Below are 27,970 nucleotides of genomic sequence, written 5' to 3'. Positions count from 1 at the left end.
GGAATTTCCAGTATTACAATATGGAACCTCTAATACTACATCCATAATGGTGACTGAAGCTTGTTGCATTTTGAAGGGACTAAGGTTAGCAACATCTAAAAGGTGGACTATCGATGAAGTATGGTTCTCTTGCATGGAGTTACTTCAATATATTCCACAACCTTCCAACGTATCTTGGCCACTGCTGACTTTTCATGTCTTCTTAGAACTCTACCAAATATGGTTCTCAGACCTATGTATATAAATGTGTGGACTCTAATCCTCTTTTATCTTGTTTCCTAGCTATGGCTCATAGTGCTAGGAACAGAAGGTTACCTCCTTCTCTGCCTCATGTTTTAATATGTAATCTTTTATCTTTTTTAATATTAATTATCTGGTTCATCAAAAAAAAAAAAAAATACCCACTACCTCAAAAAAGGGTATGTTTAAAAAGCAAAATATTAGACAAACAAAAAAAGTAACAGTTGAAAAAAAAAAAAAAAGCTAAAATACACTTTTGGATGTTACTTTCTAGTTTCACATTCTTTTCCTATTAGTTCTACAAACACAAACTCAGTCACTATTCTCATGGTTCTACCCAAAAAAGAAAAAACAGAGGCAGTCTATCATCATGCTAACCTAAGCAAGTAGCAAAATAAGATCCACCACAAATTGCTTGTGCTTCTTCTACATAGACTTCATAGGGACTTCCTTCTGTCATGACAAGCTGATGAATGAAGACTCAGAATCATGCATCTATCCATCTGCCATGCCAGTAGGACACAACCACGGCATGCTGATGAAAGTTAACTTATCCTGTTCCAGCTTTACGGATCATTCCTTCTCAAATGAACCATTCTGGAAGATGCCAACCAAGCAATGCACACAAACACTCCACTCAGCCCAGACCCAGTGACCACACAAATGAAGAATAAATAATGAAGCAAATTCTTCTGAACAAGTAAGCTCCACAGTACACTAAAAGTTTCTCCTTAAACCTGCACCTGGCTAAGTTGGGATACTTTCTAAAATGATCCCCACTTGACAAAACCTCTACCACTCCCAAGTATTGAGTTGATATATCAGTGAAGGATTACAGCATTGCCCTATACAAGTCTACACTAGAGTCAGGTACTACTTCTGTAGGACATGTTTTTCATATAAAGCAAGTATGTCCTTCTTGTTGGGATTCTTTAACTGTAGCAGCTCTCCCCCAAAACCATGTTTTGTGAGCTCTTGCTTCAGTTTCAGCACAGTGAACTTGGTATAATCCTCCGACTCATTTCGCTGGCTGTGATTGTTATCCTCGTCAACCTTAAATACTGAACCCCCATCTTCTGATTGTGTCACCTTCAAAGGGCTGGTTGTGCTCTTGGACCTTTTCCTTCCCCTGATTATGTTGTCAACTTCCATATCTCGGACAGATTCAACTGCAACATCACAGTCTTCAACCCTCAGACGCTTCCCATGAGTAGTCTTGAGCTTACTATCCAATGCTGTTTCATTCAAACGAACTGAAGTCAACTCCTGCTGGAGAAGATCTAATTTACCCTGGGTAGATTGTAGCTGCACTGATAGGGCTTCAGCCCTTCGGCTTGCCTCTGCTCTTGCTGCTCGTTCATTCTCCAGAAGGTTTTCAAGAACTTGAACGGTACTCGCCCTCTGCTCATTGTTTGATTGCAAAAGCGACTCAATTTCCTTCTCCCTCTCTTCAACCCTGGCCTCCAATAGAGCAACCTTTGACAGGGCATCCATCTCAGAGACACGGAACTTATCTACTTCATCCACCAGGTGAGCTTTCTGTCTTTCCAGGCTCTCAATGTGCCTTTGAACCCTTTCAATTTGGGCCAGTTGTTCCATTGCTAACTTCTGAGATTCACTCTTTTCCTTTTGAGCAATGACCGCTTCTGCTCGCGCTTTATCAGCCAGTTCAGTTGCTCTCTTAGCCTCCTTTTCAGCAAATTTGCACCTTTCCTGGACTTCTTCAAACCTTTTCAACTCAGACGAATACTTTTGCTCTAGATGGTTCTTTTCTTGTTCCAGTATCCTGACTTCTCTCTCGTATGATTGAGCAGTAGCATTCACGGTATCTAGCTTCTCACCCAACTCTTTGATTTGAAGTTTAAACGCTGATGTTTCCAAGTCATAGCTCTTCAGTTTTGACTCTGCAGCCTGTGCATAGACCAACACATCAGTATCATTATTAAGTGCACAAGCAAGCATACAAGCACAAAATTATAAGAGAGAGAGAGATCGTCTGTTTCATCATAAAGGACATTACTTGTAAAGGATCTGACCAGACCAGTCATTTATACAGGGCAACAGATTGATGGAACATGGTCCAAATTCTCAAGAAAGTCACATCCACTCAGACCTACATCAATTTCCCTTTTCCAAATCTGAGAAACAGATTTGTTTCCAGGTGGCTTGAGACTTGTTCACATCAGATCCACAGCCAGGTCCTAGAAAGGTTGGAGCCTAATAAAAATGCTCAGAATGACTATGAAGCATCTCCAGATATGGTCTAGTCCAATCATTAGTTTGATTTGGTGCCATGCCGATCGAGGCCCATATCTGAAAGTGGATATCCAGATATGAACTGGGATCAATACAGATTGAACCAATTTCAGGAGCTATATGTGGATACATGTAGATAAATTCATAAGGCAGAACACTCATATAGTACATCTACATTATCATTGCAAACTATCCTACTGTCATTGATGTGCACAAGATCATCCATTGTCAGTGTAGCTGCCATTCATTGTCAGTATAGCTGCCAACCAGGTAACACAATGCCTTAAAAAAGCAAACCTTCAACTCTAAACTCAATGTAGTCAACCGCTGCTCAGAATATTCAATCTTCGCTATCTTGTCATTAATCTCCTCTTCCTGTAATCAAGAATGATACCATCGTCAATATTTTTAAACTTCAAGAATTGAAAAGGACAAGACAGGAGCATGAAGGAACAAGAGAGCAACCAAGCCACACACACAGAATGAGGGAGGGTGGGTAATGCTTCACCTTTTCAGCCAATGTGGCTGAGAATTCTTCCCTCAGAGCATCCTCCCTTTGTTGTGTCTGCCTATTTGTTCGTTCCTGCACTGCCGCGGCTTTCTCCAGTGCAGCCTTGGTCTCTCTAACAGCAATGTCAAACTTCCGTTTCCACTCCTCTGCCTCCTCCTGAGCAGACTGAGCATGTTCACGAGCAGCAGCAAGTCTCGCTTCAGCAGCACTGGTCCTGGACCTAAGAATAGATATTTCTGAATTGGCTTGGTCTTCCTCAGCTTTTTGCTTTGCAAATATCTGATCATATTTTCTTTTCCATTCCAAGGATTCCAGGTTGGCAGAATCCAGCGTTTTTGATAAACTCGAACACCTCTCCTCCAGTGAGCTACACTTGCTCTGTAAATTTGTAATGCGACTCATATATTCATCAGCAAGCTTCTTCTTATCATTGATGGCATCTTCATAACGCCTCAGATACTCAGCTTTGTGCTTCTCACTTGCTTCTAGTTGCTTGTTAAGCAACCCCAACTTGTCTTCAATTGAGTGGCATTTCAATGTGAGAGCACTCTTCTCCGATCCAATTTGGTTCAACTGCTTCTTCACAAGGTCATGTATGGGACCTTCCAAACTGGAAAGTAAATATCATTAGACAAAATATATGGTGTAAAGCAAGGGGGCAAAAGGTTGAGACAAACCTCTGCTGTAAGAAGTTTGCCAGCTTCTGCCACTTTCTGGGGCCATGAGATGCCTTTCCATATTCAGATTGCAGGTCATCAAGAAACTGCAGGGATACCAATCAATAAACAGATCTATTGATAATGAATTAATGACGGCAAAAAGTGGCTGACATCTATGGCATAGCAGCCCACCCAATTTGAGCGAACTGGCAGATGATACAGCAGCCCACAACCATATGGATAGATAAGGTCCATCGTATACTAGCCATATGTCAAGTTTAGTTGTCAAAACCCAATCATGTGGGCCCACTTCAAATCGTACTATTCCCATTTATTCAATGGTCAATCTACTTGGCTCTTTTCTCTAACCTTTGAAATACCTTTTTAGCTCACTTCTTTATATAAATTAAAATTGAACTGATATTTTATAGGCGAATAGGAGAAGGTGGCAACTACTTGTGAACAAAGTTTGAGTGGGCTGTTGTGCCAAGCTTAGTACAAGGGCCATTTTACTACATCTTCCCATTAATGAATACAAACAAAAATGATAAGGCAAAGAAGTTTGGGGCAGCAATACCACTAACAGGCAAACAAACAGGACATTATTCAAAATAATATCCATACTGTTTTGAATAAGGGTGCCAAAATCTAAGCCCAAACCACTTGGACTGACAGGTTCAGCCCAGACCGAACCAAACCATTTTTGTTTTGGCTTCATGTTGGGGTTTAATGAAACCCTTAGAAACCAAACCAGACTGACTGAATGCACAGACCAATACCAAAAATGGACCAAACCAGATAAATGAGACAGGACTGATAGTAACCCGATAAGAAACATAATTCTAAATCTCGGATCAAATCGATCAGTATCAGCTGGATTGGAATGGTATCGTCATTGACCAATCCCCGATCCTGACCTTTCCAACCCCGATACACATGTATGGTCCAACAGTAAAATCGTAATAAAAACTGATTTAAAAAATAATAAAAAGGGGGTAGATCTCTCCGATATGGTCCGATCCCGATCGGTAACGGACTGATATCGGCCTTGACCGTTCCCAAGTTTTAGAACCTTGATAAGAAACCAAAAATCCAAAAAACCCGGATTTTACCATTGATTTCCTTATGTATACATGTAAAACGAATATCGGACTCGACAGAACCCAATAATCATCTGATTACGAAACTTCCTTAACGGCTTGGCTTTGGGTTGGCACAATAACAAACCTAAACCGATTCAGCGTAACCAAAACCAGACTGAACCAACAGATTGACACCCTTAGTTTTGAACATCCTACAATATCTACATAAAATTGGAATATTGAACAAATTATTCTGGTTTCTATCATCACACTCAAATTCTAATCAATATTTTATCATATTTCTACAAAACAAAACACTTTATAAAGAAAATTTATAAAGCACTTTTATTCTAATAATGTCATTTGAGGTGGTATGGTCATGATCAAAGGAGGCCTGAGGACACCCCAGTAAGGAGTGATCTGATTCAGGTTGGAGCTAAAAGAGCTAGAGGCAAGCCTAAAATGACCATAAGACGAAGTGGTGAGGAATGGCATGCATAGTCTCGGTCTTTGTCCTAAGTATGACCTTGGATAGAGCCTTTGGAGGACAAGGATCCATGTAGCCAACTCCATATAGCTATGATTCTCCTGATTTGTAGTGCTCTGCCTCTTTCCTCTTACTCTCATTTTTCTTCTCTCATCTCTCATCTTTGCATCTCTTTTGTTTGGACATTTTTCCTATTTTGTTTTGTATGGATCCAGGTAGCTGACCCCATTAAGTTGGGATAAGGCTGAGATTGTTGTTGTTGTTGTTACTTACTCTAATAATGATTTAGATTAGCAACTATGTAGGTGGACCAAAAATGCATCAAACTACACCTCTGATCTCTCCAATTGCAAAGCCTCATCTTAAATGGGAAAAAAAAAATTTTAAAGCATCCCAAACGCCGAAGTATCAGGAGGTAGAAAGCCAAATATTACGGACATTAAGGATATCAATGCACACAAAGGAAAATCCAAATGAAAGAACTTACCTTGATTATCTGATCAATTTTTGCATCAGGAATATGGCAAGCCGCTCGTAATTTCTTTTCCATGTTCTGTATGGTTTCTGAACATTTTAAATCAGCCTCCATAAATGCACTCCTTTTGTATTCCTGGTTAAGTGACCAATCCAAATAATCAGCACCAGCAGTTCCATATCTTGTTTATAGGCACAAGTATGAATAAAAATTAGCAATACAGGTGTAAGAAGGTAAATGAGATATTGAAATCCAATTGAAATGATACTCTAATTACCAAGTACTATCCAATTAAAGTATCTGTTCATGTCGAATTCACAACAGAAAATCTTCTCTTTTAAATATCCAAAAATCATAATGCTGTCAGCAATTCTTTTTTTTTTCTTTTTTCTTTTTTTGGGGGGGGGGGGTGTGGGAGACAAATGCTACTGACAATACCAGCACCCACAAAGTGGAGCATGGAACGAGACATAAACTGTGTAAGGAACTGCTTATGTCGAGGACATGAAACAAAGAGAACACATCAGTGTAACAATACAAAAGCTAATCACCAGGAAAAAGATCCAATAACATCAGTTGGTAGATGTGGGCTAGCAACAGCATGAACTATTCCTCTAGGCATATATCAAATTAACAGCCGCAAGGAAATGCAAGAACCTCCAAAGGTCATGAAGCTACAAAATCAATAACCAATATCAAATACGAAATACCCTTCTAGATCCAAGCAACATCCTGGCAATGATTAAGTTGTCCAAAAACCAAGATAACTGACATCAACTCCCCTGATTCTGGTTTTTATCTGCAACTCCAACGGGGTCAAATAAACTATTATGATATTTAACAGGGCTGGCAATCAAGTGCATTGAGCCAGAGTAGTAGGCTGTCTTGGGTTCTACACCCAGCCAAAACCAGCCTCAGATCTATACATGGGCTAGAGGCAGGCATGGCAGAAGCCAGCCCATTTATAACTGGTTTCTCAAATGACCCGGCATATTTTCTCAACTTTATTATATAATAGCCCATTTTTTCAATGAGAACAAAATGTGTTAACTGGGCAATCAGGCTAGTTTTAAGGAGTTTAATTACTTTATGGGAGAGAGATAGCTAGTTGGTCGTGTGGCTACTGTTCCAGCACCCGGACCAATGAAAAAGTGCATGGAGGCATCAACCATGGAGGGCAGGGCTGTCTTTTCATGCAGCCCTGTGTCTGGGCATAGGGGGGCGGGACCAGGTACCATTCTTTTTCCCTTACTTTATTTTAATTCTGTTTAGTTGTGTAGATAGGCTGGGAAAGTAAGTGAAATCCAGACCTGATTTAGACTTAGTTTCCTAATCTATTTCAGTTTCCTAGTTAGTGAGCAAAGTCCATCTTAACCACACAAGAGGAGGTATCCTTGCCTAATTGGATAGTTTCTTTATTGATTGAGTCGATTTAGGAATGCACATCATCACAATCGTTGGGGAGGTTCAGGAGTTTATTCCTTTTTTAACTAATTTCAAAAATATAAAGCAACGCAAAGTCCTGATTCCTGAAAGCATCACCCAGGATTTGATTGGATGGAACTGATTAGATTTAGTTTGTTTTGAGTTGAGATTGTTGTTTCTTCTCTCTCCTCCCCCACCCCTAACAACTTGGGTTTTCTCTCTCTCTCTTCCTCTCTAGCAATTCGATCTCTCTCTCTCCCTCCCTCTACCCTCCATCAATCGACCTACATCAACTTGGTAACAAAGCCAAAACTACCATGGATACCATTGATCCTAATTTCTTGTTTGTTGTTTGCCAACAACTTCAAGTCTTGCAAGCAAAAGATTGAAGCGAATCTTGAAGAGATTCGACGACAACTTAAGGGATTTAAGAGCCAATCACTGCTCAGATCCGATCATAAATTAGAAACTCCTTTTGACAAACTTATGCAAGTCATTGAAAGGTGGGCGGAAAAGTTGAAAGAATTACCACAAAAGGAAAAAATTGTTATCATACTATTGATGTAGAACAGCAAGTAATGGCAGAAGAAGGTAGGGTGATTATTGTTCATGACATTGATACAGACCTAACTGTTCAATTCCCTTACAAAGAACATAACGTTGTGGGTGAAGCGACAAAAGATTCTACTGCAACAAAGGATGACCTACCTATTTAGTTTGTTATTCCCTACATATTTCAAGACAAGGGCGCACCACCAAAGCTTCAACTTCTGTTCCCAGTTTGTAATAATGGTGTGGAGTAAGAGAGACTCTTCACAATCTCCTATTTCTCCCACTCTAAAAAACTCAAGGGCGAGTATTTTCAAACAAGTGGGAATAGTGCAAGAGCATGATCACAACAACCCTTGCAGTTTTGGTTTGGATCAGTTTGGTTCAGTTCTTTGTCCAAATCAGAACCATGGTTCAAATTCTGGTTCACTCAAGCTTATCCAAATCGTAGGGGCCAGTTAGGAAGCTTCTTCAACACCATGAGGCTCCAGAATCTCCAGATTTTCTAGAATCTCATCTCCAGCAATCATGGCTAGTTTTTTAGAAATTATTTTATTTTAATTCTGTTAAGTTGTTTAGATAGGCTGAGAAAATAATATTTAAATCCAGACCTAATTTAGAATTAATTTTTTTCCTAGTGAGGTAACTCCACGTTAGCCACACAATATTAGCTATCCCAGCCTATTTGAGTTAGTTTCTTTATTGATCGAGTCAATTTATGAATACCACCTCATCCCAATCGATGGGGAGATTTAGGAGTCCTTCTTGTATTCCTTTTTATTTCTGTTTTCAGCGTTATGAAGCAATTGAAAGTTGTAATAGCTTCCACGATTCGATTGAATGGAATTGATTAGATTTAGGCTTATTTGGAGTTGAGATTGTTGTTTCCCCTCTTTGGCTCTTTCTTTCTCTTCTTCTTTAACAGGTCAATCTCTCTCCTACCCTTCCATCAATCAACCTGCATCAGAAGTCTGCATGCCTGTTGTGGGCTGGCCGCTGGGCAATCAGGCAATTTGGGCTGGGGCAAGGACTTGGAATGGTGCTCAGGGTGAAGCTGAGGTGAAGTCTACAAGCCTGCATGCCCTGGACCCATGCCCAGGCCCAGCCCCAGCCCATGTAATAATCAGCCTAGCAGGCCAGACTCTATAAAGTTGATTACTGGTCCGGATTCTGGCCAGTTCAGAAAGGTTTCAATAGGGCTAGACAGACTGGGTCGTGCGTCACCACTTCCTAATAGTCCCAAAATGCACCTTACAAGCAAGCCAGACCAGAGAGAAAAAAAAAGTTACCATCAAGATTTATTTTAAGGGCATTGCTAATAGGAAGACTAAAACAATACAACACCATGGGGAGAAAGAGCTAGATATAATCACCTCAATCCAATCAAATAAAGGACCACAACCCAATGTAAGTCCCTCTTTCAGAACGTCCAGTGAGGAGCGGATAGGGGTCCTAACCTTAGGCATTTTTGCACACAGTGACAACTCTCAAGACTTGAACCTAAATCTTCATGCTGGAAGGCCAAGTTTTCTACCATCGCACAAGCGACAGCTCCTACCTTAATCCAATTAAATGCCCCCAATATATGCATTATCATCATCCAATTTCCCACTCCGAAGTTTATGAGAACCAAGACTTTTCCCAGAAAGCCATAATCCTACAAGATTTAAGAATCTCCAGGGTTTCAAACTCTTACCAAGAGCAAGAAAGTAGAATCATCAATTGAATCTGATATGTTTGGGGGAATCCTAAGGAACACCAAAGAGGCAATAGATATTGTCTCAAACCTCCTCCACCAAAGAAAGATGGATGAAGATCTGGGGGCTAAAAAAATCCCTATGTAGAATGAATTGCCTTTCCACAACCTACTTCCAATATTATGAAGCAAGAATTAAAAGAAGGGAATCTCAACACAGAGAATATATGAGTCCACATACCACAACTCAATGGATGTGTAAGCAAATCTAGAAATACTTCACATTTCAATATAATATTAAAAGGAAAAATAAATAATCACCTCAAAAGCCTTTCTGAAGAAGTTCTGAAGAAGCTTCTCATACTTTTGTCTTGCTGAACCAGATCCAACAGCACTAGCGTTAAATGAAGCAAGTGCTTTTTGAACAGCTTCCTCTTGCGCTTCCCTTAAAGCAACCTATAATGACTAAATTTAGGACAGAATAATCATCACAAATAAGTTGTACAAAAGTTATACTTACTTCCTCGGGAGGCCTTGAGCGGTCAAAAGCAGACATATAAACCTCAGTAGCTGAATCAAATGCTCTACGACATTCTGCTTCTTCAACACTCTGCAAAGGAAGAGCTACTCAAAACACTTCCTGTGCAAATATGCACATGGACGGACATTCTTTTAAATTTCAAAAAGGATATAAAATAAAAAGAAACCCAAAAAATCCACTTAATCCATGCTTTCTAGTCAAAACGATGGCAAACGCTTGGTGACAAAACAATACTGATAAAATAATTAAATATAAATACTTAATCCAGTTGCAACAGACCAGCATGGCCTAGTTATTCTGTCTTTCTCAGCTTTGGACTATCCCCATGCTTAATTCATACTGTCACGTACTTGATTAAACTTGAGGTAAACTAACAAGAATAGCGGTGATTCCAAGGTTAGGGTTCTGGGGGTGATTCCAACCCTGCAGATCAGGTGGTAATTCTTTATCATATCTTTTCTTTTATTTCTTTTTTATTTTAGTTCCAATTTCAGTTCTGTTCATTCCTATTAAATCATGATTTTAGAAACTGTTTTAAAAATCCTATCTTTCCCATTGAATTCTTATTGCCTACTTCAACTTGGATTTCAACAAATCTCTTGTTTTAAAATTGACCTCATAATTCTGATTTCAGCCCTCTGTTCTGCTATTAGTTTTGAATCTGGTGATGGTTTCAAATTTTGAACTCCCCAATTAATACTAGAAATCCTGTTGTAACTAGAATTCGTTAAATCTTCTAATTTTCTGAAACCGTCCTGGTAGTTTTGTTGCTACTTTCCATTACAGGTATGCAACAGTTAGAGCCTCAGTTGACCACTGGTTTGAACCCCAATTCCGTCCATTGATTCTGCAGTTGTTGACCCCAAGTAGGATTAATACAAACCTGGTTTAAATTTGGGCCAGGATTAATGCAAACCAGGTTTAAATTTGGGCCAGGTATTAATATCGGTTTGGATTGGGACTCGGTTTTCAGGTTTTATTGTTATAATATGTTGAAATATAAATATTGTTGTAATGGGTTGAAATATAAATACCGAATCCGGGAAAATTAGTTTTATTAGTGGATCCCGCATATTAGTGATAGTTGGATAGGTATTTATATTATATTTATTCCTAAGTTGTGTTTTTGAGTTAGTTCAGGAGATCCTTTAGATATCTAAGAGTCCTTAGAAATGTAGATATTATAATAGTAGATTCTCCCTGCTCTTTCTTCTCAATCCAATCGATATTCCTTTGTTTCCTCCCTCTTTCAACTATCGACTCATATCCAATTTGATAATATTTCTCATGAAATCTGGTCAGACTTAGGATCAGATCTGATCATTCTTCACCATCAGATTTGCATCTTCTACACTGAAACCAGGTTACTCTGTATCTTCTCCTAAATTAGCTCTTTCCTTCTACATTTAATTACTTTTCTCTCTCATTCCAACTTCTCCCAAAAATTTCAAAATTTTGGAATTTTAGTTTCAGACTTATTAATTTTCAAAATTTCTGAAATCTGGTATTTAATCTCTTAAATATGACAGTTTGATTTGACATCAGGTTTGATCCAAATCTAACCCTCTTCTATCTCTGATCTTTGAGTGATTTTATCACTTGCAGATCCATCAATAGATTTGCATCAGATCTGCATCAGAAAAAGCTCCATAACTGAGAATCTAACCCTCAGATTCCAGTGACACTTCATAGGACTAATCCGCAGTCCATAAGACTCCTTCGACCAGAATTTGAGCATAATCAAAAAAGCCCTCTTTAAGTTATTAAAATTTATCCCAACTCTGGTTTGTCATTATTCCCTACAATCCTGTCGCAATCTGATCTCCCACTAGATGCTCCTAATTCTGGGTTAGCACTAATTATCGTGGCTGGACAGAATTTGAGCATAATCAAACAAGTCCTTTTAATTCAGAGCTTTTGCTTATTTATACACATTTATCCATTGAACGAAGATTAGAATTGGATGAGAAGATGACATTGGGCTACCATAAAGCAGTGAAGCTGCGGCCATGTTCGTTGGCCATTCCTTCCTTCTATTTTTCCTTTCACCTCTCTTCTTCCTCATCTCAGGTACGATTCGTCTTTCATCTTCCCGTTTTTCTTTTTCTATACTGATATTGTTGTTCCTACTCGATTAGACAGTTCTTTACAGCCCAATACTTTGATTTCGATCTTCTTGATGTTCAATCAGTTTACCCTGAAATTTTGGGCATAAGTTTATAGGCAACCCCACTCTTAGGGTACTTTACAGCCCAATACTTTCTCTTCTCTCTCTCCCTCTTTTCCCTCTCTAAGGTACAGAATCCTTCCCTGATCGATTTCTTCTTTCCCTGGTTCTCCCTCCCTATTGTTCCCTGTTCTACTGTAATTCTGCTACTACCAAAACCTAAGGCCTAAGGGCTGTGATAGAGTTCATCAATCTCCCTCATCTTCCCTTCATATTACTCTATAATACTTTGGACGTGTCTACCATAGAATTAATCAACCTCAACCTGAGGACTTCAGACCCAAACCCTTTTCCTATTGTGTGATCGAACCAGCGGCTGTTGCTGGTTCTACAATCCTCCACCAGGCTCTGCAGCAGCTCGATGAGCCTTCTAACTTGTTGTGATGTAGATAGGGCTGTCAAAAGGAGGACTCGAACTGACCAAACCATGGTTCAGTTGTGCCCCAAGTCTAGACCTGGTTTAGCCCCATCGAGCCAGCCTTGCTAGCCCCCAATTTTGTCCTATGCTGATCCACGTTTGCAGCCATCAAACCAACATAGAAGCTCCACATTATTGCAGCATTTTAGTGCCTATTTTGGGACTCTAGAAGATTCAAAGTCCTTCGTACCAATTTCAGTTTTGGACTGTTTCCTTTTATTATTATGAAGATACAGCTGGAGGAAGAAAAAAAGGAAAGCTATTGTTCATGAGTTATTGTTCACATGAACAGTAACCAGCCCATATCTTCATGGATTTGTTACCTTTTTCAGTGTTTGGACTTTAGAGTCTTTTGTTAGACAAGTAATTAGTTTGGGCTATTAGTTAGTTTCTATTTTCAGATTTGCTTGGTTAACAAGGAGCTTATTTAGGAGAATTTAGCTAGTTTCACTTTATGTTAGTTTCTTTCGTTTTTTTCTTTTTTTTTCTTAGTTTTGTTTCTAATTTTAAGGTTGTGCCTAGCCTATTTAAAGAGACATTTGTAATCAATTTGAGCAGATTAAATGAAGTTTATTTTGAGATGGCTTATGCTATTTTTCTGCGGGATGCAGTTGGGTGAGAGGCCCTAGGTGAGATGCCTAAACTTGAGGTGTGAGATAACCAAAACCTAACCTTCCTCCCCCCCCCCCCACCTCTCCCCAAAACCCCTTCTCAATTCTCCATCGATGTCTCTTTTCTTCTTTCATATTTTCTGTTTTAGCCTTTGTGAGAGAGTGTTTGAGAGTTATTTGAAGACTTGAAGTTCAGCCTAGAGATCAATTCAAGTACAGCCACGGAGATCAGAATCCAGATCTCCCAAACCAGCCAGCAGTTCTTTAATCCATTTAAACTAGATCATTTAGGCTTTAAAAAATCATCCACTTAAAGTAGTTAGTGCAATCTAATTCTTCCTTAGTTAATTTAGCCTTGGCTAATTAAATTCGATCACTAATTAGTGCAATTAGGGCTTAATAATATATTCAACCCATTATTTAGGTTAGTCTAATCCATTCCTTTCCTAATTAGTTAAGCCTTACCTAATTTAAAAATTTTTAATCAATTAGTCTAATTTAGAGCTTCATAATCCGTAATCAATCACCTTGGTTAGGTTTAATTAATTCTAATTAGTCTAATTAAAGATTCATAATGTATGCATCAAAATCATTCATAACCTTCAAGTTTTAAATCATTTACTTTTTGCATCATAACCTGACTAGCATAACTTAGACACTTGGTGATGCAAACAAGTCATTTAATGGGCCTATTTTATTGCAAATAAGCCTTGGGTTGGGTTATGTGTGTTGGTTATTTGATCCTTTGGGTTTTCTTTGTAATGGGCCACTTTAATGGGCCTAAAATATGGGTAGAAAGTAGGAAAACGGGATTTAATCCATTAGTTTAGTTAAAGTCCTATTTTGAGTTTATTTCCTTTGTTATTTCAGTTATTAGTCAGTTTAGATTAGTTACCTACCTACTCCATGTTGGAGTTATAGTCCTAGTCCTATTATGAGTCCTAGTCCTATTATGAGTCCAAGTCCTGCTAGGAGTGTCTAATCCTATTTGGAAACTAGCTCCTAGTTATGATAGGATTGTTATTCTGCCCTCTTTAAATAGAGAAGCCTATGTACTCATAATTTCATATTTGAAGAATGATGAATTGAGTTAGTGTTTGAGAGCCTTACCGCTGTGAGTGATTCTTCCCCTCCCCCCCCCTTCTTTATGCGATTTCTCTCCCTCCCTGGTTAGATCTATGCAATATCTCTGTTCCTGCGAAATCCTTCTCATTCTCCCTCCTGGGTCTAAAATCAATAAAGCGCATAACTCTCAAACCATCCGTCAAAAGCTCTTCATATTTGGGGGTTTTTGTACCCTCCCTAGGCCCTACAATCGACCAAATTTGCAGCTCAATTGGAGCCCTACAGACGTGGCCGCACCTCTCTCTCTCTCCAGCTCTATAACAGGTCTCTCTCTCTCTCCTATTAGGTTGCGTTTTGGCTTAGATTTGCTCCTATATTGGTATTGTATCCTTGGGGGTTTATTTGAAGGTCTTATTTCTTTGTTTTCTGGTTCTATTTGTCTTTTTTGGGGTTATAAACTGCGGGGGTTACTTTCTTGTACTCTACTCCTACATTACTTGGTTTAGGATTGTACACATGTCATTACTAAGATACCTAATTCCAGGCTTTAGTGACCTAGATTTAAGAGTAGTTAGTAGAGTATAAACAAACAATGGTCAAATAGAAGGGGACCGACCATGTGGCCGAACAAACTGCGCGCCTAACACCTTCCCAGTCTATTACTTGACACTTGCCTAAAATCTTTGTACAAATAATAATTGTCAAGGCACCAAGGCGAACCAAGGTATTGGAGGGTTGTCTAAGCGCTTAGGCAAGAAGGCGCCTACCCTAAGGCGAACAAGATGACCAAGTGTTATTTTTTTTCCCCTATTTTCTAACATTATTTAGTAAGCTACATATACTTGTATCATAAAAAATGAATATCAAGTCAGTAAAAATCAACATTTAGCCACATCAAATCATAAAAAATCAACACTAAGTCGCATCAAGTCATAAAAAAAAATCAAAATTTAGAGAAATGCTCTGGTTCTATAATAAATTTGACTAGTTAAATGATTTTATTTTTACATGAGATTTTCTGTATTAGGTATAACATAAAACTAGCTTTCCAACAAGTCTAGGATTACTTAAATCTGAGTTGTACTGACAAAATTATACTCCAGTCAAACTTATTTTAAAGTGTGTGAATGCTGTTAAAATCACCTGAATGAAAATGATTTTATGGATATTAAGACAAAAGATTATTTTACCAAACTTTTAATTTTTTAGAAATGTTTTAACTTGATAGGATTTATAAAAATTTCATAATTGAGAAAAACCCCAGCATTTAAAAAGTTGAAAATCGCCCCCATAACCAAAATCCAGTTTTTGTTCAAGGACTAGAGGGTTGACCTTTTATCCTTTTGGAATTTGATTTTTAATTATATTTATTGGATTCAAATAGGGGGTATGTGTTTATTTATAAATTACTTAAATGATATTTGGCATAAATAAGTGCCAAAACACAAGGCGACTGTCGCCTAGGCCCTAGGCAAACCACCTAGATGCCTAGGCGACGCCTTGACAACAATGGTGCAAATCAATCTTATCCATTGAGTCATTTGTCTCCCCCAACGAAGGGGAGACATGGGTCATAGATCCTGTCTAGGTGGTGACTCCATTTTATTCACATTGTGTATTTCCCCTCATGGCATCTTTGAGGATTATGGGGTACCTATCTTATTACAGGGTCCAGCCCTAGCGTGTGTCCACACAATAGTGATCCGATACTTTTCAGGACGGTGAATCGTGAGGAAGGTGAAGGTCCATTGTACCTACAACGCCCTTCCTCCGGCTCCCTCCCTCTCTTTTCCCTATCTAAGGTATGGAATACTTCCCTATGCCCTTTCTTCTTCCCTAGTGCTTCCTCCCTGTTGTTCCTTGTTCAAACAAAACTCTGCTACTACCGAAACCTAAGGGCTGTGAGATCAATCTCTCTCAGCTTCCCTTCATATTCCTCTCTAATACTTTGGATGTGTGTACCCTGGAATTAATCGACCTCAACCTTGGGATTTCACACCCAAACCCTTTCACTGTTGTGAGATTGAACCAGCGGCTGTTGCTGGTTCTACAATCCTCTGCCAAGCTCTGCAGCATCTCTCCTCCGATGAGCCTCCTAACTTCTTGTTCCAGGTACGTACGATCTAGAGTCGATAAAGTTTTGAGTTTGGACCTCCCACCTGAATCTTCAAATCATTCTAAGCTAAGGGAAGATATCATTTACGCAAGAGAGGATTGTTCAGTCTGGTTGTCGTGGGTCTCCTTCAAAGATTGACGACAACCTCTTGTTGAGGTTTCGTTAACCCTCATATTTTATTTCCAAAGTTACCCCATACCTTTTGTTTCTAACTTAACTTTTGTCCCTTAGTTATTTTACTTCGAAGTTCACCCTTGCCTTTTATTTATAATCCCCTTTCATCCCTTACCCTATTTGATTACCCAGCTATCATTTTAGATTCTGTTTAATTACAAAATTGTCACCCTACTTTGAAAACTTCAGATTATTTACAGAATTGCCACTGCTTCCTTGTATTTAGATTTTATTGTTTCGGGGATGATACTTGTTGAATTCAGCAGGGCTGAGTGATGTCGTCCGTCACCTCAATTTTCATGTTAAACATTGGTCATGTGAGAATGAGAGACATTTCACTCGAAAGCATCTTTCTTCTTCCGTTGGTTTGAGCACTTCATTATGAGGAGGAAGATAGGATGTTTTGATATTAACGATTAAGCCCTCATTTGCTATTTTTACATAAAAACCCTTCCCTATATATTTGGTTTCTATTTATCCACTCTTTCTTCCTCATATTAACTAAGAATTTCCCTCTTTCAGTACACAATTCCCGATTGCATCAACATGCTTTTAGTTTACTTTTTTTTTTCTTATGATTAATCAATGATATGCTAGCCTTCTCTTGCTGATAATCTACAGTTTCAATTCTGTTTAGTATTCTTAAATCCTGATTTCAGAAACTGCTTTTACAATTTCCATCGATTTTAAATTTCTACTTCAAATAAGAATTTTCAACACACTGTTTGTTGAGTCTGTAAATCAGATCAATACAGATGTTGGTTTGAACCATTCAAACTTCCTACTATCAAATTCTGAGTTTTGTTGAGAATTTCAGTTTCCTACATCCTACTACAAGTGGAAAATCCTCATATCTCCCAATCCAGTCGTAGGATTACCTGGTTTTACAGAACAGTTTATCAGTCAAAATCTCATTTGAATTGTTGATTTGCTGATATTTTCTCTTCAATTTGATATCTAAACACTTACACAGAAATTCTGGTTTTCTGCTGGATTTTCTAAATCCTGTCCTTGCATGATTTAGATTCCCCATCAGAAGTGGGTCACTGAAGAATGCATGTTTTCAACACAATAAATTGCAAAATAAAATATGAAACCAATCAGCATAAGAGAGAGAGAGAGAGAGGAGGGAAAAAAAAGTGGAAAGAACTTATAGGAGAGCGCCAGACTCATAACAGACCTGCCATGAGGAAGAAATTGTAGGCACCGCTCCATTATTAATGGCATCTAGGAAGGATTGTGTTACACCAGCCAGAACAGGGCCTGTCATAATTGTAGCTCCCACTTGCTTAGGCCTGGTTCTCTCGAAGACAAACTTTGTTAATGCATCCAGGCCAGATCTAAATTCTGGGCGTAATTTGTCCAACTGCATACAGAACGAATGGATTCAGAATTTGATATACAAGGAAAATAATATATATATATACACATTAGGGGTGTCAATTCCTAAACCGAACCGGTAAAACCGGCCGGACCGAACCGATAACAACCCGGACCGGACCGAACCGAAGCCTTATTGGTTCGGTTCGGTTTCGAGTATTGCAACCCCAAAACCAAACCGAACTGCACCAAAAACTGGATGAACCCGAAACCGGCTCAAAACCCGGACCGAAACCGAAACCAAACCGGTAAGAAACCGAAACACTCCAAAATTCATTAAAAAAATCAAAATTTGCATAGTTTTGTATACATTTGTATGGAAAATCGAATCCAAACTAGACCAAAAACCAAAACCAACCCGGTTACAAATCGATTTAAGAAACCGAAGTTCAACAATTCATCATTTGGTTGTTTCCTAATGGCTCCATACCGGTTTAAAAACCGATCCAAACCGAAATGAACCTAATAAATCCAAACCGGTACCAACCCGAACCCAAACCGCACCGAATCTGACACCGGACCGAAACCGATAAATCCTTAATGGGTCGGTTTCGGTCACTTCCAAACTCACACCGAAACCGGTGGAACCGGACCGAAACCGCACCAACCCAGACCGTTGACACCCCTACTGAAATGCTATTTCCCTATCACACAACTGATTTCTTGGGGTTTCTAAAATGGACGGAAGGCTGATTCCCGTCAGCCCACACCCTTGCTGTGGTCGCCAGATTTTGGCTAAGAAACACCCCTCGTTGATGGATTTGTTAATAGCGTGAAGAAGCTGCAGACCAAAGAGTAGAGGTAGGGGTGGAGAGGACTTGGGTAAAAACTCGAGTTTTAGTCAATAGGGGTATAATAATCATTTAGCTTTTCACTTAACAACAACTAATGGCAGGGTCAAAGTCTAATTTGGTGAAAGACAGGGGATGTCCTTATAATATTGACAGTCTCCAAGGGTGACATTGTAAATTATTTAATGATTCCACTTTAAGCGGTTCCATTTGGGTTCTATTTGCCCTTAGCTTAGCTTAGAGTGATGTGTTTGAGAAGCACACTTCCCCTACATTCATCTTCATGAATAGCCAGCCGTTAATAGGAGATCACTTGTGTTGATACAAATTGCACCCAAAACATAAATTCTTTATCTCATTCAATCATTTTTTTTTTCCGGGTAAATTACTATGGTTCCGTTTGGTTGAAAGGGAAATTAAAAGGAAAGGAAGTGAAATTTTCATACCTTAAAAGATATGGTTATGATTATTACCCCATGTGTAGATATCATTAACTTCAAATCATTACATTTTTGGTTATTAAATTTCAAAAAAAAAAAAATCACTCTACTTTACATCCAAGACCCTTGGTTGTAATATGTAAAATGTGTTATTCGTAAATATGGTTATAAAAATTAAATAGTCTATAAAGTCACATGAGATCACATGGAGTAATATCATAAAAGTTTCATTTCAAGTATGAAAATTATAGTTCATTTCCCCTTAAATATCTTTTGCAACCAAACATAGCCTAATATACTGCTCAAGAGAAAAGGTGTTGAGCTCGATGAAGCTTTTCTAGTCAAGTAGGAAAGTAGATTTTTTCCAAGATTGGTACAAATATTTTTCACGTAGTAAATTGGGCATAACTGAATTTTATGATAAATGGTCTCAAAGATCCCTGTTCTTATGTCAAGTTTTGGCCAAGTGGAAGATAAGATTTAAAAAATCTAATTAATGAGAAAAGAAACTTCTCTAGAAGGAAATTAATGGCTGAAATATGTCTCTATGGGAAGGTATATATGTGGTTCTACGTCTGGAATTTGACATTTGGAGAATCCAAAACATTTTCTAAATACCCGAAAGCTCAAGGTTTCTGTGTCACTATTGTGTGTAGCAAAACAGGACGCAAGTCTAGATATACTCCCTAGTCCTAAAAAACTTTGGCAGAAAATGGCTAAAGTTCTTCTTTACTTAAACTGAAGGGAGAAAAGATTCCCAAAATGCCGATAAGTAGATCACTTTTGCATACCCCTCACATTTCATTGTTCATTTAGTATAGTGAAAATGTCTAAATTAGTCCCCTCCCCCAATGGAAGATTCTAAAGGGTTTTAGATATGGACATCTATGGGAACCCTCACCCTAAACTAAAATACCCTTCCTTGCTAAGCAATCAATGGGTTGTAGCTATGAAATTGATTATAGGGCCAGAGACATTAATTCACCACCGTAAGCGGGTAGCTCACAAGACCAATACCTCACAATTGAAAGATCACGATTTCAACTGTTGCTGGGGATCTACATATTAAAACAAAAAAATACATAGCATTCCCTATGGTAAATTTCTATATTTTATATTTTGTAACAAACATAATAAAAAATTGGGTAAGAGATCATTGCCAAATCACGTGATCTCTACATCAATATAGGGGCTAATGAGAGTGCGTACAAGAGCATCAACATAAATAAATTATCTTTTATTTCACATAAGTTGGGGTAGTAATTTTGTATATCCCTATATCTAGGCATAGAACTGGGTGACTAAGGTATTACTCGTATTTTTTTTTTCTTAAATTGAATTTAATTATCTTCTTAGCTTTGGGTCGTACCAATGGATCGATATTTGATTGGTTAGATCGATTCCAATCCAGTCCAATTCAGGTGATTTTGCTGAGGTCGATCCCATTTTTGAAACCATGCAAACGATCAGGCAGGTTACTTTTTGTTTCTCAAAAAGAGTTCTGAGATCCCATGATATTATCCAAACGCCGCCCTAGTTGTCGTGGATAAGTAAGCAACCATAGGTTGGAATGGATAAGATCATCACTAGATGACATATTTCACGAGATCTCGAATAGAATTGTTTGTCGTTCGGTGGCTAGCCAAACAGTTGACTTCAGTGTCCATGAAAACGAAACAAAACGGCCCAAAAGCCCAGCGTCCACAAAAGTACCTATTTGGCTGGTTCTGGTTTTTGTTTTCTTTCCACAGCTTTTTTCACACGTAGACAAAAGGCCTTTTTCTCTTCTCCCAAGGAGGCTGGTCGCCCAACTTGATCCAATCGAAGAGCTTTTCCTTGCTGTGTTCAAATTTTCTTATGCGAAGGACAGCTCAACCACAATGCCGACCTTTTTTATCCATCCGCGAAGACTCCAGTCATTCTCTGTGGTCCCGCTGTAATGGATTCATGCATCAGTCCGGATCTTCTTTCTATGCGGTGATCTCCATATTTATGAAATCTTATCCTAAGGTATCATTTGATAACGTTTCGTTTTTCTTATTTCTACGTTTCTTTATTCTCAAAAAAGGAAAAATAACCTAAAAAACGTTTGATAAAGTTGTTCCGTTTCAATCGCCTCTAAAAACATAAATCAAAATTTATACCTATTTACAATTCTAGAAACGACTTTGACGGAATAAGTTCGACTTGTTTCGTCGTTTCTAGAAACAAATTTGAGAGAAAAAAAAAAAGGTTTTGTGCCTGGTAAATCTCTCAACTATTTAAACCTTAAAAAAAGCAACCAAACCCTCTCTCCCTTTTGGGTATCCGATGATACTATTGGATTTTTTAGTGGTATTATGTCTGTAAAATACGTTTCGAGAAACATGTTTATCAAATACTGAAAAATCCGTTTTTATTTCCAGAATCGTGAAAAGCCATTTCTGCTGTTTCTAGACACAAAAACAGTAAAAACGTTATCAAATGGTACCTAAGTATCAATCATGAGTCAATGATGCATTAATTCTTTTGATTTTATTTTGGATGCCTTTTAGGTGATTGGGTCTTGCGGGAGAGGATATATTTTTTTCTTTTGATTGGACTCTTTTACTATGGAATGGAGGCGATAGCTCAGATCCAATGCTTCAAATTTTTTTGTCATGAAACCCAATATACAAGCATGTGCCTTAAGGTGCTTCAAGGCGTTCGATCTGAGCTATCACCTCTATTCTACAATAGAAGAGCCCCACCCCTCATTTCTCCTCAGAGGGAGCTAATCTGGATTCACATTAGACAAGAAAGATATTGTTGATACCCGATTTTAGCAAATTTGGCCTACAAGATAATCGATGTCAATTTATTAACCAATTGTGTTAAGGAGCTGACTGGTAATCAAGTTGACAAAAAATTGACGACCTTGTATTAATGAGTTGAATAATCATCAGGTTGATCGAGCACATTGATCGAATACGGTTAGATGACTGATTGTGGCTTTTTATGATCAGCTGATCGATTTTGACTTTTTACGATCAGCTAATCGATTCTGAATTTTTGGTCAGCTTGACCGATTGTCAATCAACATAATTCGTAGAAAAATTTGTTCAGTTCCAGGGAAGTTACAAAGACGTGGCTTAAATGATTAAGGCAGTTACAACCAATTAACTACCCTACTAAGAACATGATACATGGATCCTGCAGTTACAAAACTACCAAAAGAGCAGGATCTTTCAAATAAAACTATAAAAGAGACTATGGTGGAAAAAAGAGAACATCATCAACAAATCAAACAAACTCATACATCAAGTTTATCTTTCATTCCGTTTTAATTTCTTCTTTTAGACTAGTATTTTCTTTTGAAGTCATATACTTCCTTCAAGTTATGTGCCTCATTTCTTAGTGTAATGATCACGTCTCTGGTAGGGGTGTCAACCGGTCGGGCCGGTCTGATTTCGGTCGGGCTTAATCGGGCTTGAAGACTTTCAAAGGCAACACCGTGTCCGCCCATTTAACTAATCGGGCTTAGTTATTGAGGGAATGGTACACTTTATATTCGGTCGGTCGGTCTCGGGCTATAATCGGGCTACCTTAATCGGGCTTTAGTCGGGCCTTAATCGGGCTACAGACGTGTTTAATGTTAAACGGGCTTTAACCTGTTTTTAAGCGGGCCCTCTTTAAAATGTGCTCTTATATTCCGGCCCACTCATGCAAGCCCAAAAAAATGAAAATAAGTCAATAAATGATACCAAATATAACCATTATTTAAAATGTGAACATGTCTTTACTTTTTACTTCTTATTCTTTAATTTGGGGGGTAAAATAGGTATTCTACAATCATTAAAGGGTCGGGCCAAGTCGGTGCACAATAGGCACGTCTCGGTCAGGCGTTATTTAGTCAGTCTTGGTCGGGCGCCTGACGGCCCAAGTAGCAAAACCGAGACCGACCATTTATAAACGGGCCGGGCTCAAGCCCGACACGTTTAATAAACGGTCCAGGCCGGGCCGATCTATAAACGGTCGGTCCTGGTCGGTTTAGTCAGGTCGGGCCACGAATTGACACCCCTAGTTTCTTGTATGTTTAACATCAATAGAGATATAAATCAAGTTTTTAGTATGTTTAACATCAATAGAGACAACAAATCTTGTTTTTGGTATGTTCAACATCAATAGAGACAATAGATCGTATTTTTGGTATATTCAATATCAACAGACACAAGATTACATTTTTCCTTGTTTTTGAGTTACTATCATTTGTCTTCATTTTTTTCAATTTTTGCATCATGTATCTGCAAGAACATTAAAAGTCCTTGGAGCGATCGAGGCAAGAGGAGTGCTCACATCTCCTTATTAGAAGTCAGAAACATTCTCTTGAGTTTGGACGACTCTGGCACACTCGCAATCCCAATAGAAACCTTCTACAAGTTTTGTTGCAGAAGAATTTACGGTCAGTGTATTGTAGCAGACAAATAGTGGATTTGTTGCCAATAGTTTTATGATCAATGCATCGTAGCAGAAAGACCGTGTAATTTGCTGCCAAAAGATATATTTTTTTCTTTCTTTTTTTTTTTTGGGGTGGGGTTAAATAATTATAACGAATCTCAAAGAGAATATATCAGAATATATCAAGCCACTCAAGGAAGGGAGAGGGAAAAAAAAATGACATCACAACCCAACCTCAAGGTATGATACCCGGCCTCTTTAGTGGGGAGGGAAAATAGGGAGAGATAGAAAGAGAAATTCGCTAAGATTGAATAGTAAGGCTGTGTTTGGTAGTGATGAGGCAACATATGTCCCCTTCCTCTGCATGGCTGAAGCGTGTATGCAAGCCTGAACAAGACTGACCCACTACCTCGGCCTCCATCAGGCCGTGCTGCCACCTCGGCCTCCATCAGGCCGTGTTGCCTCCTCGGCCTCCATCAGGCCCTGCTGCCTCCTTGGCCTCCATCGGGCCGTGTTGCCACCTGGGCCCCCATCGGGCCGTGCTGCCACCTCAGCCCCCATCGGGCCGTGCTACCACCTCGGCCTCCATTGGTTCGTGCTACCACCTCGGCTCGACGTCAACAACAAGGTTTCCAGAGACGTGCTTTCGTCCACCCCTACATTCAAGGGACTTAATCCCTATTCAGAAGGACAAGACTCTATCCACTACACGTCACCATAGACGTCTATCCCTCACACGGTTGGACTTTCTGAGATAGGAGGGGAATATTCCCCTGAAATATACCCCCAAGACCCGGAATATTTCCAAAATCACAGAGCCACTCCCCTCAAGGACTCCATGCCTAAATAGGACTTTTCACAATCGTCTCCCACTTGCCCTCCATCAGCAGCCTATAAATACTAAGGTAAGCCTCCATCATGGGGGATTGATCACTCACTTCTCTTACTGAAAAAGCTCTCTTGAGTATCTGCTGTGGAAAGATCTGACTTAGGCATCGGAGAGTCCCCTGTCGGGTCAGCCCGGATCTCCCCTGTCATCTCTTCTGTGCAGGTCGGTTGGAGCACCAGGAACTGCAGGGAAGATCCTTCGGTCAATTTTTGCTGCATCAGGTAGTAATTCAGAAAAAATTGTTTGGTGTCAACTTGGTGTTTTTCTATCTCTCTCTCTTTTCTAACGAAAAGAGGAAAAAAAACTCTAAAAACACAAAATGATGGGACGACGAAACTTTGTTCTGTCATTTTGGTTTCGTTCCAAATCAAAAAAAGAACAACTAGGGTAACGTTCCTGAAATAGGTTCACAAACACCATTTTTTTTTTGTTTTAAAATGATATTATGACAAGGAAACTGAAAAATTCTATTTTTGACACGAAATGTCGTTTTTAGAATTGAATGACCGCCAAATGCATCCTAAGGCTTTTCTAAGAGGTACTTGGAATAACACCCACCAAGGAGAACGAGTTTGGATTAAGTTCTCGTACAGTCTAATCCACACAATACATCATAAGGTTTTTTCTTGTATAGATTCCGTCTATGTGATTAGGATTCTACGAGAACCTAATCTAGGAGAACTCCTTTGTGACCCCTTTGTAACCTTCTACTATGTGCAACGGAGACCTATAGATGCCCCAGTAAGGAAGAGTGAACAAATTCATTAGAGGGAGTCAAAAGAGGTAGGGGTAGACCTAAAATAACTATTAATGAAATGGTGAGAAGAGAGATGCATATGGTGGGGCTCGATTTTAGTATGACTATGGATAGAGTTTTGTGGAGGACAAGGATTTGGGTAACAGACCCCGTGTAAGGGAGGTCCCTATGATGCATCTTTGATTTCTGTCTTATCTACTTCTCTTAATCCCTTTTCACTTATTTTTCCCTTTTCCCTATGATGTTTTTTTTTCTTTTAGTGTGCTTCTTGATTTTCTTTTTTCTTATATCAAATCCATGTAACGACCTCATTTAATTGGGATAAGATTATGTTTGTATATATTGGACTAACTAAGCACATTGCTGGTATACTGCAGGCTAATGCTCAGTGTGTCTTTCTCTCTCCTATTCTTTCAAAATGACTCTCCTACGCCTCCTGTATGACGTTCTCATCTCATACCCCATTTATGCGGCTCGCTAGCTTATCGCACACGGTTGGGCGGTGATGTGTATATACCTCTCTCTTAAATGTTTAATCAAATTAAATTCAATAATGAATAATTCTTTCCAGGTGGACATATCAGGATCAGATCTGCACGGAAAAGTCACATCACTGCTGTCCAGGTGGAATTGTTGGGCTGTTGGATGTTCAATAAACAACCTACCACACCGTATAGAAAAATAGAGGAATCCCCACAGGCCGTGAAATAGTATATACTATAGTCTATATATAAAGTGTAACCCAACTAGCGAGTATATCATGAAGAGGAGCAGCCACGTGTATAGCTGCTATATGCAACACGTCACTCTCTTGCTTTTTTGCTTCCCTCGCAGGTAGGGCAAACCCTCACTGCCATTAATTTTTAAAGTAAGATGACGGCCACAGTAAAGGACGTTTAAAGGTTATGAAATAGATACCCAAAACGCTTTTTCCACCCAACCCAACTCAATCCAACCCTTATAAATTAAAAGCGAAAAGAGTGCCCCCTACATCCCAGGGCTTCCCTTTCTAAATTAAAAGTGAAAGGAGTGCCCTTTACATCCCAAGGCTTCCCCCTTCTCTTTCTAGTCCTTCTTATCCTCTTCACCTAGGCCTTCTTGGTTCTCAGTTAATCTCTCCTTCAAAGCTTAATAAAGAAAGAAAATGGCGAATTCAAGAATCTCAAGTTTCTTCACCGAGGTTGCTCCGCCCCAATTCATATCAATAATGAGACGGCAAGTATTTAAATTGTTAGATACAATTGCCGAAGAGGAGAGAGAGACTGGTGTTGGTGAGATTCAATCGTCCTCTATCAAGGTTTCTTCTTGTTCTTCTTGTTCATCATCCAACTTGTTCTCGAGGACGATTCAGAAATCATTCTCATTTTGTAGCTAGAAATGCACCTGGAGCCCATTATTGTAGATTATAGTTACTAAATTTTGTAATTTTCAGTTATGTTGAAAATGAATCCGCGAGTATTGAGATTTTTAGATTTGTTAAATTTTTTTTCCTCTGTTTATTTCATGTAAAATTCGCAGTTGGCTCCTGGATCGATCTAGTGTCTGATAAAAGCTCCTGGTTTTGTGTTTATCAATTTGAGATCTCTCCATGGACGCTTTACCTCAACTGTGATCATCACCATTAACATGTATGGCCAGTGTCAATACCTGAGACCAGTGGTAAATAAGTGGTGTTAGATTTAAGTCTAGTACTTCCACTAAGTAGCAAGCAAGCTGAGAACGAATTAACCGGAGAAGAAACCCGTCCAAACCCAACTCAAACCAACTATAAACAGGATTGAAGTATTATGGTTGGTCTTGGTCTTGGGCTTGGGCTTGGGATGTGGAAGCTCAACTTGGCCTGGGCCCTCAGCTCATGTTGGGCTTAGGCTGGGGGAGCTCAATCTGGGCTTCCTAGACAAGAAATACTCATGCTTTGAAGTACACAATTCAGTCAGATTAATTTCCAGGTAGTTTTGCCACTAAGAGAGAGAGAGCTAATGATGGTTCAATATGAATATGGATGTCAAAGATAAAAAATAGAGCCACATGTGGTAAGAGAGCCTTCAAAGCATCCATATGACTAAACGCAACCAGTACTTCAATGGATTGGGTTGTTACCTGACCATATCACATGAGAAGAAAGAGTATCTAGCTTTGGGAATGATGAGGTAAAATATGTCCCCATTCTCAGCATGGCTAAAACGTATATGCAAACTTGAACAGAAGACTGACCCGCCACCTCGGCCTCTCCTCGTGCCGAGCAGCCACCTCGGCCTCTCCTCATACTAAGCAACCACCTCGGCCTCTTCTCATGCCAACCAGTCACCTCGGCTCGGTTGGCCTATCACCTCGGCTCGGCCAACCTATCACCTCGGCTAGGCATAGCCAAATAAGGCACCCCAAAACGTGCACACATCCACTCCTACATTCAAGGGACTTGATCCCTAATCACGGGGGCAGGACTCTGTCCACTACATGTCATCAGAGGCATCCACCCCTCCACGACTTGCACCTCCGAGATCAACGGGGAATATTCCCAAAACATGCCCTGGAACCTGGAATATTCCCAGAATCACAGAGCCACTCCTCTCAAGGACTCTACCCCTAAATATCACTCTCCACAAACGGCCCTCCTTCTCTCTCCATCAGCAACCAATAAATACCAAGGTAAGCCTCTATCATAGGGGATCAATCACTTCTTTTTTTTTACTGGAAAGGCTCTATTGAGCATCTGCTGTGGAAAGATCTGACTTATACATCGGAGAGTCCCTTGTCGGGTCAGC

General features: G+C 39.3%; 1 protein-coding gene across 1 annotated transcript; it reads right to left on the bottom strand.

Annotated features, from left to right (window-relative positions):
• Positions 1-469: 469 nt before the first annotated feature.
• On the bottom strand, positions 470-26,827 carry LOC122092976 (myosin-13-like). Its single transcript, XM_042663262.1, has 9 exons — positions 26,807-26,827; positions 17,713-17,898; positions 9,901-9,990; positions 9,702-9,836; positions 5,723-5,845; positions 3,685-3,770; positions 3,005-3,617; positions 2,794-2,871; positions 470-2,151 (listed from the first exon to the last, which is right to left on the bottom strand). Exons 1-9 carry the CDS (start codon positions 26,825-26,827, stop codon positions 1,114-1,116), a joined length of 2,370 nt encoding a protein of 789 aa, XP_042519196.1. The 3' UTR covers positions 470-1,113.
• Between the last annotated feature and the right edge of the window lie 1,143 nt (positions 26,828-27,970).

Source organism: Macadamia integrifolia, chromosome 11 (assembly GCF_013358625.1).
Source record: "Macadamia integrifolia cultivar HAES 741 chromosome 11, SCU_Mint_v3, whole genome shotgun sequence".
Classification (NCBI taxonomy): domain Eukaryota; kingdom Viridiplantae; phylum Streptophyta; class Magnoliopsida; order Proteales; family Proteaceae; genus Macadamia; species Macadamia integrifolia.
This window is presented reverse-complemented; position numbering and strand designations above follow the sequence as displayed.

Bases quoted from the DNA above. Each gene is read 5' to 3' on its own strand.
- LOC122092976 (XM_042663262.1), bottom strand. From the start codon at position 26,827: ATGGTGATGATCACAGTTGAG. The intron at 9,991-17,712 runs GTCTGTTATGAG...CTTCCTTTGCAG, and splicing joins CAATTTCTTCCTCATGGCAG to AGTGTTGAAGAAGCAGAATG. The intron at 2,152-2,793 runs GTTTGCTTTTTT...GTCTATGCACAG, and splicing joins CATTGAGTTTAGAGTTGAAG to GCTGCAGAGTCAAAACTGAA.